Source organism: Ranitomeya variabilis, chromosome 8 (assembly GCF_051348905.1).
Source record: "Ranitomeya variabilis isolate aRanVar5 chromosome 8, aRanVar5.hap1, whole genome shotgun sequence".
Lineage (NCBI taxonomy): Eukaryota > Metazoa > Chordata > Amphibia > Anura > Dendrobatidae > Ranitomeya > Ranitomeya variabilis.
In genome coordinates this window covers 199,250,726-199,269,949 of record NC_135239.1, presented here as the reverse complement: position 1 = coordinate 199,269,949, position 19,224 = coordinate 199,250,726, and the positions used below count along the sequence as shown (strand labels likewise).

At 42.1% G+C, this 19,224-nt stretch overlaps 1 protein-coding gene across 2 annotated transcripts in view; it reads left to right on the top strand.

Moving 5' to 3' along the window:
- The window catches only part of TAFA4 (TAFA chemokine like family member 4), a 187,692-nt gene extending 175,515 nt beyond the window's left edge, over positions 1 to 12,177 (top strand). For both annotated transcript variants that reach the window (XM_077276068.1, XM_077276067.1), the window contains 2 exons: positions 6,351 to 6,475; positions 11,094 to 12,177. In XM_077276068.1, coding sequence (XP_077132183.1) covers positions 6,351 to 6,475; positions 11,094 to 11,105 — 137 coding nt within the window. In that variant the 3' untranslated portion in view covers positions 11,106 to 12,177. The remainder of the gene's footprint in view (positions 1 to 6,350; positions 6,476 to 11,093) is intronic.
- The last annotated feature ends 7,047 nt before the right edge of the window (positions 12,178 to 19,224 follow it).

Sequence of the window (19,224 nt, the reverse complement as noted above, 5' to 3'; positions counted from 1 at the left end):
CCGCTAACACTAGATAGATAGAAGATAGCAAGGGGTCTATGCGGTCAGTAAAAAACTATCAAAAACAATCCACGCAGAGAGTACAAGAACCCCCACACCGACTCACGATGTGAGGGACGCACTCTTGCACCCCAGAGCTACCAGCAAGCGAAAAATCACATTAAAGCAAGCTGGACTGAACTCATTATATACTGAGAAACGTTTTCAAGAAAATAATGAGCAAAATGAACAAGCAAGACTTAGCTTCTCCAAGAGGAGACAGGTCACAAGGGAGGTCCAGGAGAGATCAGAACCAGTACTGAATACAACGAGAGCAGGCAACTAGTGACGGTCCAGGTGAGTTAAATAGGAGCCAGCATAGCAGGAAATGATGCAGCTGAGCCCAGCTACAGACCAGCCATATCGCTAAAGGCCACCAGAGGGAGCCCAAGAACAGAACTCACACAGTACCACTCACGACCACAGGAGGGAGCCCGAGAACGGAATTCACAACAGGACCCTTAGCAGAAACTGCAATCAAGCATTTGCAATAACTGGCATTGAGTCTTTTATAACGCTCTGGAGGAATTTTGGCCACTCATTTTTGCAGAATTGTTGTAATTCAGCTACATTGGAGGGTTTCCGAGTATGAACCACCTTTTTAAGGTCACAGCATCCCAATCAGATTAAAGTCAGGACTTTGACTAGGCCACTCCAAAGTCTTAATTTTGCTTTTCTTAGGCCGGTTTCACACGTCAGTGGCTCCAGTACGTGAGGTGACAGTTTACTCACGTACCGGAGACACTGACACACGTAGACCCATTGAAATCAATGCATCTGTGCAGCTGTCATTGATTTTTTGCGGACCGCGTCTCCGTGTGCCAAACACGGAGACATGTCAGTGTTCGTGGGAGCGCACGTATTACACGGACCCATTAAAGTCAATGGGTCCGTGTAAAACACGGACCACACTCGGAAGTTCTCCGTTTGCAGTCCGTGTGGCGTGCAGGGGACAGCGCTCCAGTAAGCGCTGTCCCCCCCACATGGTGCTGAAGCCGCGATTCATATCTTCTGTGCAGCAGCGTTTGCTGTAAAGAAGATATGAATAATAGTGTTTAAATGAAAGATCTATGTGTCCGCCGCCCCCCACCCCCTGTGCGCCCCCCCGCTGTTCAGAAAATACTCATCCACTCCCACGTTGGCTGTCGCTGCTTCCTCTCTGCCCCGCGCCTTCTACTGTATGCGGTCACGTGGGGCCGCTCATTTACAATCATGAATAGTCGGCTCCGCCCCTATTGGAGGTGGAGCCACATATTCATGACTGTAAATGATCGGCCCCACGTGACCGCATACAGTAGAAGCCGCGGCCAGGACAGGAAGCAGCGATAGCCAACGTGGGAGCGGGTGAGTATTTTCTGAACAGCGGGGGGCGCACAGGGGGTGGGGGGGGCGGCGGACACATAGATCTTTCATTTAAACACTATTATTCATATCTTCTATGCAGCAAACGCTGCTGCACAGAAGATATGAATGGCAGCTTCAGCACGATGCAGGGGACAGCGCTGAACTTTAGCGCTGACTCCTGCACGCTCCGTGTGGTACCCACTCGCCACACGGGCGGCACACGTGTGCCGCACGTATGGCCTACGTGAGCTCACGGGCACACGGACACGGATAACTCCAGTACCGATTTTTTCCGGTACCGGAATTATCTGGACGTGTGGGACAGCCCTTAAGCCGTTCAGAGGTGGACTTGTTGGTGTGTGTTGAATCAGTATTGCAGTATTTTTTTCTCCAATGTTTAGTGATAGTATGTAGGGTGTATTGATTTTTGCTCTATTTTTGAGTCCTATATTGCGGTGTTTTCTTTGCGGTATTATGTGGCCTACATATTGTAATATTTTTTACTCAAGTTTATGGCCTGAAAATATATTAATTGCCTAAAAATATCAGGAGCCCTGCTTTGTTAGTTGTCCAGGACCCCGTGTTTGCTAAACCTGGCCGTGATCTAGGGAAATGTTAAAGAATGGTTAAAAATCCACCAGACTCTGAATGTTCTCCCTGCAGAAGCACCAAAGATTTACATAAACTTGTCTACCTTCTGTGCCGGGGATGGATTAGGCCGGGGTTATACATTCTGATAAAGTAATTTATCTTCCTCTTCTTCATCCGCAGAGCTTCTCCTCAGACATGCTCTTTCACATGTCTGTCGTCTTTCATCTATCTTTTCTTTCATAGTTTTGTAATTCTCCTGGATCTTTGCTCGGGTTGGACTCATTCCCATTTCAAGATTGTTTTCGCTAGATATAAAAGTTCAGCACCTGAAATTTATGGTTCGCTTCTTGACTCATTAAACTTCTTCTTAAAGGGGAAAACCGTCTTAGAGTGCAGAAAGAATCCAAATAATTAGGCCTTTAAAGGGAATGCGTCAGCAGCTTTTTTCTATGTAATCTGACAGCCACATGGTGTAGAGACAGAGACCCTGATTCCAGCGATGTATCAGTTGCGATAGAATCCCTGTTTTATCTACTGGAATGCAGAGCCCTGTGTAACCCCGCCCACACCACTGAATGACAGTGTGGTGGATGTGGTTGGACTAGCAGGCATGAGACAACTAGTCCTGTAGCGATAATCTCCTGGTGATAAAACACTGATTTTATTGAAACAGCAAAGCACAGACTAGTAAGTGATACATTGTTGGAATCAGGGTCTCTGCCCCCTACATTATGCTGCCGTCAGATTACATAGCAAATAATGCTGACAGATTTCCTTTAAAAATATACATTCAAAGTAGAAGTTAAAATGTTATCCTTGATCCATTGTAGATCGGCACCTGAAAAGCCCATCTTGTTTAAAGTGTCCAGGCCTTTTTTTTTTTTAGTATGCGCCTAAAAAATAAACAGGCAAGTCGTTTCTAACGACCTGCCTATTCTATTCGGCGCACCGGCACAAAGCAGTCATTGACCGCTCCTGCTGGTGATTCAGCTGCTTCACATCGACAGAGTAGCTCTTTCTCTTCTGGGCTGTTTTGCCTACTGGACGTGACTGCTGACGTCATGCTGATTGACTGCCGGTTCCCCGCAGTTAAGGCATCATGGAGCCGGCTGTCAATCAGCATGACGTTGGCATTCACGCCTCATCAACAGAGCGGAAAAGAAGCCACTGCTCTGTCAACGTGACGTCAGTGGAAGCCAATGACCACTTTGTGCCGACAGAGATATAATAAATTATTTTATTAAGACATAATAACAAGAAGGCATACACATCAGTCTATCAACAATAAAAGACAAAGTCAACAACGATTTCAACAGGGGGAATCGGGTATTACCGGCATGTACTCCACACATTAATATAGAGGTCGGAGGCGTATACATAACTCGGTTAACCTAAAGTGCTATCAGTGTTAATAGATCTCAAGCGTAAATGCCAAATACTGATCAATTGATAGGATCCACAATCAGTTTCTACATAACAGTAGCCAGTGCTACAGAATGAGGTCTGAAAATGTTTGACTTTTAGGATCGTCACTTCCAATAGGTGGCGCTAGAGTTCTAGTCCTCTTCCTCTGTGAAGAGACTATTTGTATTTTTTAATTTCCCAGAGGAGGATGCATGGCCTGTAAGTCTCCTCACTCTGATATGCCAGGCTGGGCTTGTCACTCTCCACAAGGAGAAACGTTACCTCTTAGACTCCGTATCGTTTTCATAAGTAAAATGCTGCAATTTCTCAGGAAGTCAATTCTTTGTTGACCAGTCATTCCTTTTTTTTTTCCTGGTTATTTCACGACATTATTACATTTCCACTGTGAATGTGCATTAATGTGGCCTAATAGTGAGCGAGAAGTCAGTAACAGGTGACACAAAACAGACAATAAAAAAAACGCAACTGGTCTACTTAGAAAAGAGCAGCTTTCCCCGCGCAGCCACAGTGCCGCGTGTTAGGGAGATTGTTCCCTTTCCAGGCTGCCATCTTTGCTGGTGGCGAGCCGTCAGTCTCATACCTCGACGCGCGTCTGTAAAGTAGTAATTATCTTGTGTAATAACACGAGGTGCGGTGTAATTTTCCGCTGATCGTCAGCAATGCCTGACTGCTCGCTCTATAGGTGCACTCACTGCACCTATTTACATAACTCGGTAATTACAGAGCCGGCTCTTTTTTGTCACTTTTCGATTTGTACAGACAGTTTAGTTCTGAAAAATATTTCTTGTAAACATGAGAATAGTATATTTGTTAGAGAGGGTGAGTGAGACGTACGTGGAAACGCAATCCGGAGCATCGTAGATATCAGAGGACGGGACACAGAGGTGCAACTTATAAGCCCTGCAGAGAAGGGGGACATACACTGACTGCAGAGACCCCGAAAGCACACCACACAATAGTCAATCACATGTTTAACTCAGACTGGACACACGATGCACATTCACCACTAAGGCCTCTTTCACATTTCCGTCTTTTTGCATCCATCGCAATCCGTTATGGCCAAAAAACGGATCCTGCAAATGTGCCTGCAGGATCCGTTTTTTTGCCATTGACTTTAATTGATGACAGATTGCGACGGATGCGTCGTGTTTTTGTGGTCCGTAGTGACAAAAAAAACGTTCAAGGGAAAGTTTTTTTTGTCCGTCGGATCTGCCATTTCCGACCGCGCATGCGCGGCCGGAACTCCGACCCCTCCTCCCCGCTCTTTCACAATGGGCAGCGGATGCGTCGTAAAACTGCATCTGCTGCCCACATTGTGCAGAAAGTAGCACAACGTCCGTCGGTACATCGGGCCGATGGTTTGCGACGGCCCCGTACAAACGGAAATGTGAAAGAGGCCTAATGAGCAGGACCCATGGCGTAAATTCACCACTAATGTGGGTCATATTCACCACTCATGTGCTGGACCCATGTGTCATTCACCATTCACCTGCTGGACACACGGGTCATATTCACCACTCATATACTGCACACATGGGTCATACTCACCACTCGCCTGATGGACACATGGGTCATATTCACCACTGACATACTGCACACATGGGTCATATTCACCACTCGCCTGCTGGATACATGGGACATATTCATCACTCACCTGCTGCACACATGGGACATATTCGCCATTCACCTGCTGGACACATGGGTCATATTCATCTTTCACCTGCTGAACTCATGGGACATATTCACCACTTGCCTGCTGGACTCATGCAGTCCTTTTGGCCCTCGCACGCTGCTGTGCATGAGACTCATGCATCACTCACTTTCTGGACAAATGCCACACTTGCATTATTTGCATGCCATGCACACACTGTACACATGCAGCTCACATGACTTTTGGATATGGGATGGACCCCACTCCATCTTAAAACCACCATAACTACTGTAAAACTAGGTACTAAAATAAATACACAAAACACATTATTTTGGTTGTCAAAATGGCCACAGCTTTTATTCAAATCACAGAATTAAATAATCACAGTAGGAGTCAGGTGGAGTGCTAGTACCATGAGGTTTTACATCCTCTATTAGTTAAAATGAGTCCACCTTAACTTGTCTGCAACTTCCACCTGACTCCTAAACCGCAAAGCCGTGACGGGTTATAAATTATGTCTCATTTGTCATTTTTTATTTTTATTTTTTTATTTTTTTATTTTGTTAATAATTAAATAATTTTTATAAACTTAAAAACTAGAAGTCCCTGCAAAAGCATTAATGGGACTAAACTTGGCAAACCTCCGACTCACAAAGAGTCATCATACTGCGCTCAGGAGAGGAAAAACCCCCTGTGGAGGAAACCTCCAGGGAACCATGGCTGAAGGATTGCCCTTCCCTTGGGCTTAGAAGGTCACCGCAAATAATAACTCTTTATAGCCAATATACAATTGAACTTGGTACAAGATATACAATGACAAATTCAAAAATACAATAAAGCATCTATCATTATACAAGCAATAATTAAAAAGTTTTAGGACAGAGATTATAAACAGGGCGGGAGGGAGGGTAATGTTTCCTCCTGTCCATCCTGTGAGAGAAAGAGGGAGAGCCAGAGTGGCCTCCCCTATATAAGCCCCACCATCCTCACAGTAATACACCAGGCACAAACATCTAAACGCCTTCCTCTTAAAGCTACAACACTCTTGTTTAAAATCTACACCGCGTTACAAACAAAAGCTGCAGGAGTTCTCGGTCCACCCATCCCCAAGTCATGTCCACCTCCGTCTAGTCTCCGGTGGTTTCTGTACTAGCAGGCAATAGTATTGGAAAAGTAATGGGGTTTCCCTGTATTTATAGGAATTAGTCCCCGTGTAATTTTGCACTTACGGTGTGCGGTGTGTCGGACTTGTGCATGGGGCTCATTCCGCTGTCTGATGGTTTATTGCTTTGTTCCTTAGCATCCATCGTCATCCAGAAGTGGTGGTGTCACATGCAGCCGTGCATGGAATGGGAGGATTGCAAAGTTTTGCCCGATCTCACAGGCTGGTCCTGCAGCAGCGGAAACAAAATCAAAACTACCAAGGTCAGTAATGGAGCGTGCATGATAAAATCCATATAGAAACCATACGGAAGTGCAAGGACAGCTGTATAAAAGAGTAGCCAACAATGGCTTCTATGTAGTCAGATTGAAAGGAGCTTAGGAAGAACGGTCACTATGTCAATGGCGGACCATTCAATAACGCAGAACCTTGATCCCAAGCATAGCATATTCTTATTTACTGCCCAATTATATCCAGCTACAATACCTAGAATGTAGGCAAAAAAAGTCATATTTAATCAATCTGTTAAGAAAAATAGTGGGAACTTTTATCAATGTGGCTACAGTTAGTGTCCATCACTCTGGAGGATCCAACATGTATTACTCGCCCACCCCATTGATCATGCAATGCTTTATTTCCCCTGTGGGGGCGCTGCAGGGAAATTGATCGCTTGTCCATTTAGAGACTACGGCCGATCGTTCATTATTGGCAAACCCTTGTAACAAAAAGGGACGGTCTAAAATGCATAACCCCCGTTAACTAAAATTGGTTATTTACAACCTTTCAATACGGACAAGAAGAAATTATTTTCTGTCGACTTTTGCTAATTTTTCCATATTCTTTTTTCCTTTCCGTTGTGCGCACATATTTTTTTAATGTACTTAGACATTTGCCTTGCATGAAGAAAATACATCATATTTGATACGACAAGAAAAATATGGCTACACTCCGCCGTTCCTTCCTTATTTTCTACCTGCACGCCTCATGGTTATGAGAAGGGACGCGGCGGCATCTACATGAGCGCAGTAAAACTAGTTTAATGCATAATAAGTGGGCAAATAGAAATGCAGAGAAGTGCTACTTTTTATACAATGTTTACGATCGGCGCAGATGGCAAAAATATTGGGAGTCTGCCGGGTAAAGCGTATGATCGCTGCTTTCATGGGCTCGGCTGTAAAATAGGTCTGTACAAAGAAAAAAATAAATAAAAAGTTTTGCCAAAAGGTAAAAAGTTATTTTTCATCGTTAGGCGGTTACTGCAAGAAAATTACTAGATGATGTATAGGAATGAAAATAAACAGGTGTAATGGCTCAAAACGTGCCCGCAGCAGCCAACCAGAGCACAGGTTTTACTCTCCTATAATAAAGGACATGACTGATTGGTTGGAATGGGCAACAAGGGTCACATCAGCCCTTCTATTATTTGTTATGCTCATGCACCCTTCAATAATAGTCACCAATAACACTACCAGAATGTGTTTGTAACAATTCTAACAAGAGGGTCTCTTTGTAAACAGTGTCCCCCATTATCAGTGCTAGTATAAGAATACCCCAATAAACTGACCCCTAATTAAAGCTAAATCCACAAAGAAAGCCTGGGAATATATAGTACAACCATTGTTCTCCACAACAGTGCCAGCCAAAGAGTGCCCCATAATCAGTGCCAAAGTCCCTGACTACTGTAACACCACCAGCCCCCATAAACAGGGCAAACCTGAGTCTCCAATTAACAGCACCAGCCAGAGTGTCCCCATAAAACATTGCCAGGGTTCTCCATTATCAACACCAGCCAGAGATTGTCCCCATAAACAGTGCTAGTGTTCCTATTAACAGCAGCAGCAAGAGAGTACCCTCATAAAAAGAACACCAACCAGAAAGCGCCCCCATAAAAGATACCGGATTCCCTGATTATCAGCACCTGCCAGAGAGTGTATCCCATAAACAGTGCCAGTGTTCCCGATCATCAACACCAGCCAGAGAGCACCCCATAAACAGTGGCAGAGTCCCTGATTAAGAACACCAAGAAATTGCCCCTATAAACAGTTCCAGAGCCCCCGATTACCCGCATAAATCAGAAAGTTCCCCCTTAAACAGTGTTAAGCAGAGTGCCCAATTAACAACATTAGCAAGAAAGTGCCCCCATAAACAGTGTCCCCGACTAACAGCATCAACCAGAAGGTTCCCCATAAACAGGGTCAAGCAGAGTCTTCAATAGACACCAGGTACCACTCCAGAGCAATCCCCGGGACTACATCAGCTGACTGGAGGGTCAGAAACACAGGTACGAGGTACAGGTGGGCGAGAAACGCAAGGTCAGGGCAGGCAGCACTGGTTCAATATACGTAGCCGATGTCCAGAGCGGAGAGATTAGGGTAGAAGAGTCGGGTCAATAACAGGAGACAGCGAACATACACAAACAGGAACTAGAGACAACTACTAGGAACCTAAGTTCAGGCGAGGAATGAGGAGGGTGGAGTCACCTGATATATATCACCTACTGGCAGGTGATAGGCCAGGGAAGCAAATCTCTGCAGGACAGGATGGATACAAATTCCTGCAGAGTTTGGCTGCTCCTCCCTATGACTCTCAAGGGAAGAGCAGACCCATGGGAATTCGGGTTTTGGTATCTGATGTGAACTTTATTCCAAAGCTCAGTTCGGGTACCAGAACATGAACCAGAACCTGAACCTCATTGAAAACAATGGAGACCTGAACTTTTGAGCTGGAAAATGTTCTCTCCCTCCCTCACTCTACAACGGACTTTCCCTAGAGCTCCAAACATTGCAACAGACTTCCGGGAGAAGTTTCTGTTCAGCGTTTAGCACAAGGTACTAACTGTCCGGTACGAACCCTGAACTTTTAAGTTTAGGTTATCTCATCACTACTCACAACCAGCCGAGCTGGAAGACAGTACAAGGCAGCTCAGAGAGATGGTCAGGTATTGGGTGGAGTTGAGCGAAACACGCGATAGTCAGGTGGCACTTAGAAGGCAAGTGGTTGGTGTAACACAGTGTCACGTGTGTAATATATTATATATATATATATATATATATATATATATATATATATATATATATATATATATATATATATATATAGTCATATAAAAAAGTTTGGGCACCCCTATTAATCTTAAGCTTAATGTTTTATAAAAATTGTTTTTTTTGCAACAGCTATTTCAGTTTCATATATCTAATAACTGTTGGACACAGTAATGTTTCTGCCTTGAAATGAGGTTTATTGTACTAACAGAAAATGTGCAATCTGCATTCAAACAAAATTTGACAGGTTCATAAGTATGGGCACCCTTATCATTTTCTTGTTTTAAATACTCCTACCTACTTTTTACTGACTTACTAAAGCACTTTTTTTTGTTTTGTAACCTCATTGAGCTTTGAACTTCATAGCCAGGTGTATGCAATCATGAGAAAAGCTACTTAAAGTGGCCACTTGCAAGTTGTTCTCCTGTTTGAATCTCCTCCGAAGAGTGGCATCATGGGCTCCTCAAAACAACTGTCAAATGATCTGAAAACAAAGATTATTCAACATAGTTGTTCAGGGGAAGGATACAAAAAGCTGTCTCAGAGGTTTAACCTGTCAATTTCCACTGTGAGGAACATAGTAAGGAACATAGTAAGGAAATGGAAGAACACAGGTACAGTTCTTGTTAAGGCCAGAAGTGGCAGGCCAAGAAAAACATCAGAAAGGCAGAGAAGAAGAATGGTGAGATCAGTCAAGGACAATCCTCAGACCACCTCCAGAGAGCTGCAGCATCAACTTGCTGCAGATGGTGTCACTGTGCATCGGTCAACTATACAACGCACTTTGCACAAGGAGAAGCTGTATGGGAGAGTGATGCGAAAGAAGCCGTTTCTGCAAGCACGCCACAGAGTCGGCTGAGGTATGCAAAAGCACATTTGGAAAAGCCAATTTCTTTTTGGAAGAAGGTCCTGTGGACTGATGAAACCAAGATTGAGTTGTTTGGTAATACAAAAAGGCATTATGCATGGCGGCAAAAAAACACAGTGCGTTGTATAGTTGACCGATGCACAGTGACACCATCTGCAGCAAGTTGATGCTGCAGCTCTCTGGAGGTGGCCTGAGGATTGTCCTTGACTGATCTCACCATTCTTCTTCTCTGCCTTTCTGATGTTTTTCTTGGCCGGCCACTTCTGGCCTTAACAAGAACTGTACCTGTGTTCTTCCATTTCCTTACTATGTTCCTCACAGTGGAAATTGAGGAGCCCATGATGCCACTCTTCAGAGGAGATTCAAACAGGTGAACAACTTGCAAGTGGCCACTTTAAGTAGCTTTTCTCATGATTGCATACACCTGGCTATGAAGTTCAAAGCTCAATGAGGTTACAAAACCAAAAAAAGTGCTTTAGTAAGTCAGTAAAAAGTAGGTAGGAGTATTTAAAACAAGAAAATGATAAGGGTGCCCATACTTATGCACCTGTCAACTTTTGTTTGAATGCAGATTGCACATTTTCTGTTAGTACAATAAACCTCATTTCAAGGCAGAAACATTACTGTGTCCAACAGTTATTAGATATATGAAACTGAAATGGCTGTTGCAAAAAAAACAATTTTTATAAAACATTAAGCTTAAGATTAATAGGGGTGCCCAAACTTTTTCATATGACATATATATATACACACACACGCACAAAGTATTATTGAAAAGTTTTGGGCAGTCGTGGGAAAAATGATGCAAACTAAGAATTTGCATTTTGTTAATCGATAATAAACTTTTAAAACTTCTATTTTTTTTCCCACTTTTTCCTAAAACTTTTGCCCAGAAGTGTATATCTGGGCTATATGTGATTCACTCCTTCATATCCATTTATCATCATTATTTTTTTTAAAATTTTTTTGCAGGTAACACGGTAGCAAACGGAAAACCCGGTGGCGGAGCCAAGAATTGTTAACACCTCTCCGACAATATGTGCACTCAATCTCCCTTTTGGACTTCAAGACTTATCTTTTTAGGAACTGTGCTAACGAATAATAACATTTTCACCCTATTTTTCTGCTCAAACAATTATTCGCAGGAGCTTTAATAAAAAAAATAATAACAATAAAAAAAAAAAAAAGACCAAAAACTTGATCAATACAATTTCTGCTGACGGCGGTGACTGAATTTTTAGCGGTTGTAGCGAACCATGTGGACTCTGGATTTCATTTATCTCTTCAAATATTGAGATAGGAGAATTCTTCTTCAGATTTTGGAAGCTTGAAGATAAAGCTAAAAAATGAAACATTTCATGATTTTAACCGTTTCCATCTGCAAAACGATCATTGTAGTAGAAGAATGGACGATTGGGATCGTTGGGACACTCAGAAGAACATTTGTTGCCTATGGGCTGGTGATGAGGTCCTTATGGTGGCTAAACCCCTGTCATGCTTTAAGCTTATATTTTTGTAGGCTCATGATAGTAAGTCCATAAAGTTCTCGAGATCTAAGTTCTCACACATCTTCTTTGGATTATTAAAGGGGAAATCCACCCAAAATGGATCTTCTGCATCATTGAGATTTTAGAAGATCTCTACCTATTTCTTCTGTGGAGACAAGATTTCCATCATGAAGTGATTGAGTTGATCTAGTTTCTGAGAGATCCCTTTGAGATTCTTCTGAGTTTTTTTAAAATTAGTGGTGGTCATGGACTTCTCTAATTTGATCATCTACCCCCATGACATAGTAGAAGACCATTTATGGGTGGGTGTCCCCTTTTAAGGCTGATTATGTAGGACCAGAATAAATACAGCCCAAAATGGAAAGTATAACAGTGACCCTCCCAAACATGCTCAACACCTTGTAGGGAAACTAATGAGAGGGAGAGACCACATCAGAAAAACATTAGGACACTCCTATTAATAAGTCCTCCTAACCGGAAGGGAAACTGGAGTACAAGTCCAAGATAGTATGAAAGGGTATATGTTTATTAGACACTACATCATAGACAAAAAAAAACACATTTTAAATAGTATTACAAAAAATGGTATATGTTCAACAAGGATTGCAAGATGGGACCAAAAAGCGGTGTAGCCTCCTAATATTGCTGCAGCAGCAGTATTAGGAGGCTACACCGCTTTTTGGTCCCATCTTGCAATCCTTGCTGAACATGTACCATTTTTTGTAATACTTTTTAAAATGTTTTTTTTTTGTCTATGATGTAGTGTCTAATAAACATATACCCTTTCATACGATCTTGGACTTGTACTCCAGTTTCCCTTCCGGTTAGGAGGACTTATGTAGGACCAGATCTTCTATCTGGATACTTGTTTGAGGTCTACCACTGGTTATCACAAGAAAATCACCGAGTGTTTGAATCAGGTTATTATGTTAAAACTCTACTTAAGTATTTTTCATAGTTTGTTTTTTTCAATAAGAAACTTGCAATTTTCACACTGGTCAAGGGGGGACCTTTTTAGACTAACTTCCTGTTTCAGGAAACAACACGTCTTTAGACACAATGGCCAGACACCAAGATTACTCTAACCTCCTGTTTCAGGAAACACTACAGGTCTTTAGACACAATGGTCAGACCTCAAGGCAACTGTAACTTCCTGTTTCAGGAAACAACACATGTCTTTGGACACCCTGGTCAGACCAGGATTCTGTCTTTTGTATTGAAGTGTCTAATGAGTATATGCAAAGGTCATTGTGAAAGAAGGGGAAGGAGGTGAGCTGTGACATCTCCATTGTACATGTTAGATCCTGTGTTATCAGCTGTGTATAGAGGAGTTACCTGTTATTGTAATACTGCCTATGATGATAAGGAGCCTGAAAACTCTTCCTGAAAATACAGGAAGTGTATGTCTAAAAATAACCCCAGTGGCCATAGTGAAAATTGCAACTTATATTTTTTTTATATAAAAATTGTGATATTAAAAAACTAGCAAAAAAAAGTGCTTTTTTTTTTTTTTTTTTACAGAATACATGTAACAAAAAAAACTTAATTTAAACAAGTGGATTTAATTTTCTGATGATAATTCCCCTTCAAAGTGAATTTACACTGAAAGATTATTGTGAACGGGTGTTTATAGGGTGTGTTCATTTTACAATAATCTTGCAGTCTAAACAGGCTGAGCAAAACAGTCATTCCTTGGGTGAAATGATCTTGTGTGCTACAGAAAATATTGTCTCGGCAGCACATCATCCTGTGTTCTCTTGATTTAAGATGGATAATTAAGAGGTTTGGAACCCATCATTTTTGCAATATTTTAATCCAATAATGAAGAGGTTTCTAGATTATAAATGTAAAAGATCCTACATGATTACGCTTGGATCTACATGTTGGAAGCAATCAAGAAAACCAAAAGACTCTGAAATTCCCCGATTTTACATGACTTTCAGTCTGCTGATGTGTTTGATAATTCCCATATAGTCATAAGATGGCTGTCCAACAACTATGTGATCCAAGAAAACGTCCACGATGTTACATGTTAAGGTCATACTGTAATAGAGGCAAAGCTACGAGGGGTGAAGAAGAGGCAGCAATGGCACCCAAGTGATGGTGTCGGGGACAACCCTGAGACTCCACTGGAAGAAGAAGGACCTTTGCATTTCGGTCCAGGAACTTCAATTTACCCCATTGATTAAACCATCAAGAATAAATTTGATATGTCTATCAAATCTTAGTGGAACTACGGAGACAATACACCTTATAGTGTCAAGATCTCATGAGGAATTAGTCTGGAAAAAGTTTAAAGAAAACCATGACAGCCCCTTTAAGGTTCTGCATTAAAGAGGTTGTCGGGACTTTAACATTAATTACCTATTCCTTAGGATAGGTCATCAATGTCTGATCGGCGGGGGTGCGACACACGGCATCCCTGCCGATCAGCAGTTCCTGCTTCTCAGTTGCAGAGCTGCACAGCACAGCTCCGACCACTGTATAGTGGCCGTGACCGGTACTGCACATCCACCACGTATTCAAATCAATAGGGGGAGGATGTGCAGCACCCGACCACTATTCCATCGACGTAACTGAGTAGTTTTGGCCGACAGCGGGAACAGCTGATCGCCAGGAGTCGCATCCCCACCGATCAGACATCGATGACCTATCCTAAGGAAATGTTAAAGTCCCGAACAACCCCTTTAAATCTGTATGCCATGCGCATTCATCTCATGACTGGCACGGTACAGGTTTTTAAAGGAACACTAAACATAGAAAATGCATAAAATTATAAAAACATCCCAGCCCCTCCTCCCTTTAATCTTCTACCTTTTACCCTATCGCTGTTTTGATATCAGAATTAAAACTGAGAATTCTAAGAAGCAATCCTAAGTATTTTATCAGCTCCGACATATCCTCCTCCCTCTTCCTCCACCATTCTCTCTCTGGCTGTAAGACAACTTGCTGCAGCAGGAGCCTCCCCCCCCTCTACCTTGTCTGCAATTGGATAAAAATGTTATTCAACTCCTCCCCTCGAATAAGTCCCACCCCTGAGTTGGTTACATTAAAAAAAAAAAAACCTAAAAAAAAAAAGGAACAGAACATCAGTAGATTAATTCCCCCTGCTGGATTTCACCATGGCTGATTTTTTTCGAGAATATGCAGAAAATCCTGTATTTTGATCATTTATTTATATTTATATATTGAATATTCATTAAGAATGGTTGAGCACAAAATAAAAAATAGCGACCTCCACTGGATGTATGTGGCAAGTGCATTTAGTATAGGTCAGTTTTGACTATGGTGAGACAGGTATGACGGGAAATCAAATATTTTATATCAGGTTTTTTTTTCATGGGCTCGTTATTTTTCCTTTGTATTGTTTTAAGATTATGGCTTTTCTTTCTATCCAATTAAACAGATTATTACATATCATTTTCTATCAATCAGATTTAATGTTCTTCAAGCAGCGGTGCACTGCATGTACTTGATGGTTTGCCCTTAAGAAAAACCATTTAGAACGAAGATAAAATGTTATTTAGTTAGATGAAAATTTCACTATTTTCTTGAGTATATGTGGTTAGGAGTTCATAATATTTGGCAACTTTCTTACAGTAAATCCACCGAAATAAAAAAGGAGATGAGAGAATAGACTTCATTATTATTTAATTATTCTTGTATTTGTATTTTCTGTGCTACGGGGTATAGCGGTTTTATAGATTTCGCACCGAGAAACAAACATTTGTGGAAAATTCTGATATTCAAGACAATAAAGCCTAAAGACTCTAAACCTGTTACCCGAGACCCCTCGGGAATTGTTCCATGCGTTCATTGCGTATTCCATCGGATTTTATTTGTTTAGAATCTCAAAAAAAAAAAAAGGTAAAGTTTTCCGTAAGGATCCATAAAGGTTCAATGAATTTACGGGAACCAGGTGATCTTCTGATATCTACGGGGGGCTTCCGGTTTCTTCCCTTACAGATGATTTTGGAGGAGTACGATCCGAATATGGGATCAAAACTTTTTTCCTTGGACAGATTCTATTTGTGGAATAAATCCAACACGTGCGTGACCCCATTTGCCAGATCTTACTTGGACCGAAAATACGGTGGTCTGCATCAGCCCTTTAGGGCTGTCCCATGTGGACAATAGATGCAGTCCACCTGCTTGTGGTGAAGGGGTGGTGGTCCGCTCAGGGGGCGTATACAGATATCACAGGAACCTCAATCATCGCGATGACGTCAAGAGGATGACATCTTCTTTTGATTGCTTTGAGGATTGTTTTCTATGGCTTCCGAAACATCTCGAAATCGGGGCTCTGAAATATGAATACCCTAAAAAATGAAGTGCATGGTCAACCAATATTTCAGTCTAACGGGGTATTGCAGACCCCCTATATTTGTATAGCGTCGGTCACAGTGGTTGTACCAGCAAGAGTTGGTGACCACTTACCTGGTGCGGTATAATGAGACACTTCGACATCCTACACTTTCTACCGAAAACAGCGCCACACCTGGGTCGTGTATGATATTGCAGCCACCCCACCATTAAATATCGTTCTCAGGTATTTCTCTCTTCTGTGATTACAATGGACTGAGCCGTGAAATTAGATTTTGCGGCTATTTAAAACATATTAGCGCCATGCCCATCAATCAATAGATCCAGCAGGAACTCCAGATAATGTCACCGTCATCAATTTTCTACTGCGTACCAGTCTGGTATTTATTTATTTTTTCAAGGAATATAAAGCAGGATCTCATGAAGACGTAGTTAATTATGTGAACAACAGCGCTGCGCGCCGAAGATGCCATCAATACGATGAAATCTACAAAGGCTTTTATTTTTTTATAAAGACAATAAGCGAGAAAACGTACGAGAAGAGCCCAAGAATTCCCTGCTTGAAAACTGCACAGAAACTTTCTATGAAGCTTTTCTTTTCTTCTGGTATCTTGGGTTCGTCAGAAATGTCAAGGCTGTAAGACAAGGGTGTACTTACTAAAGAGACATGTGGCTGCTTTGGAGGGCTTAGAGAAAGAGGTTCCTCAGCTTCGTCAAATGCCCTGAGACTTTTTTTTACGGATGTTTGCATGAGTACTTGAAAACTCTTCAAACCGTTTGTTGAGTTTTACGTGTGCATTTTCCCCATAGACTTGCATTACGGTAGACGCAGAATATTTTTTTTTAGAGGAAACAAATTAAACTTTATATCAATAAAGTTTTAATCAAAGCCAAAATAGGAGCAAGTATAAAAAACGAAGGTTTATTTATAACATGACACATTATAAAGAGATGTGTTCACTTTGTGTTTTTTTGTCTCAGGAGGAAAAATTCTCTAAAAACCACGAACAAAAAAAAAAAAAATATCACAAGTTTTGATTGAAGAGTTGGGATGTGTACACACTAAGCTCTCTATTTTTTGGGAGCAGAAATTGAACTTCCACTCGGTTTTTGCTTCGAAAATTCAGCAAAAAGACACATATAGCGTTGGAGAGCGACTACTCAAAGTACTAAATGAAAATACGCGTAGGTGATACTGATCACATTATGTTACATGAAACTACATTTTGATGAATTTGGGGCTAAAAAAGTCACGAATACAAGATGAAAAAGAAAAGTGACTTAAAACCCCCCACAAATAATGAAATTTGTCTCTTAAAGGGAACTTATCAAGTAAAACAAAAACTCTTAACCTGCAGATATGGGGTTAATCTCCAAATTAATAGCGTTTTGAAGCTGCCCAGTGCTCACACTGAGAGCCCCGCTGCAGGGAGAAAAGAAACTTGTTGCCCCAGCAGTCTCTGGCTTTCAGTCATAGGGGTGGGTCGGCGCGGTTTCAGTCACCACTCAGTGAATAGTGAGCGGCAGCTGTAATCACACACACATGACAGACTGTCAGCCGGGTCAGCATTAGAGCCTGCTGTCAGTCAATGCCGGGGCATAGTTACAGCCACCGTTCAATACGCTGAGCTGGCTGTCAGTCAGCACTGGGGCATAGTTACAGCCGCCATTCACTCTGCTGAGCCGGCTGTCAGTCAGCACTGGGGCATAGTTACAGCCACCGTTCACTCTGCTGAGCCGGCTGTCAGTCAGCACTGGGGCATAGTTACAGCCGCCATTCACTCTGCTGAGCCAGCTGTCAGTCAGCACTGGGGCATAGTTACAGCCGCCATTCACTCTGCTGAGCCGGCTGTCAGTCAGCGCCAGGGCGTAGTTACAGCCACCGTTCACTATGCTGAGCTGGCTGTCAGTCAGCTCCGGGTCATAGCTACAGACGCCATTCACTCTGCTGAGCTGGCTGTCAGTCAGCACTGTTGCACGACGTGTGGCAATGTGTCGCAATACGTTGCTAATGTTAGTCTATGGAGAAACAACGCATCCTGCAAGCAATTTTGCAGGATGCGTTTTTTCTCCAAAACGATGCATTGCGACGTGCGTCGTACGACGCTAGTGTGAAAGTAGCCTAAGGCTGGACCTGACAGATCAATGCCCGCCAGGGATTAACTTCTTCCCTGTTCATTTATTCCCTCTTTTTTACCCCACTCCCCTACAACCTGAATTGGACATAATACTGTATACCAGTTTTGATCAGAGTACCTCTTTAACTTCACTGTCTTTCTCCATCAAAAGTAATTTCTCCATCTTCTCCATTGCCAGCATTCCACAGTAATCGCACTGCACTCGGATGACATCAGAGTGCAGTCCGATGTTTCAAACGTACCCATAGACTCGTATGGGTGCACGCGAGTCGAGTCTCAATTATTTTCTCATGCATGAGAAAAGAAAAAATTGCAGATCTGAGCTTCCCCATAGGATAACACTGATCCGATAAAACATCGCATTGCACTCGGCCGTGTTATACGCTCGTGTGAGCGAGCCCTAAAGCAGAGAAGGCTTCCCTAACCCCATGACTTCGGAGGCTAAAGTGACAGTTGCACTGTCAAAATATCCATCTATCAAGTATATCATGGACATAGCGGCAGCTGTTATGTAACAGAGCTGTAATGAGAAGCAAACATTCTAACTTACAAAGTAACCTTGTCAACAGGAACTTTTTACAAAAGACTTGCGTTAATAATATATGATTTGTAACCGAATCGTGCAGGGCAGGCTACTTAACATTGATTTTTTTTAGCTGTGAAAGATGATGAGGTAAGTTTCATCGGTCCCATGACACAGAGCACAGTTTTAATGTTTACTAATATCAATATTCATGGGATTACATGTGGTAATTTAGAAATGTGTTTTTTCTTCTGCTATTTATTCTGGGTAAACAAATTAATTTATCTTACTCATTGCGGATGGAGAACGTTAAAGTAAAGGGATGAATATAACGAGACACCGTATAAACTTGTCTCCCAAGACCGGGCTTTATGCTTTTCTTGAATCTTTTGACCTTCGATTCAGATGTTATAATATTTTCCTTTTCATTGTCCTAAAAAGAAAATGATTCCTTTCTGTTCAGCAGGAGAGACACGGACATTATGTGATCGGCCCTTTTGAAACTTATATTAAAGGGAATTTGTCAGGAGCCTGACAGAGGGCAGTAAGAAATAGAAGTGGAGTGACTGAGCTCAGGGATATATGGGTTTCTATAATTTGGTTTACTTCCC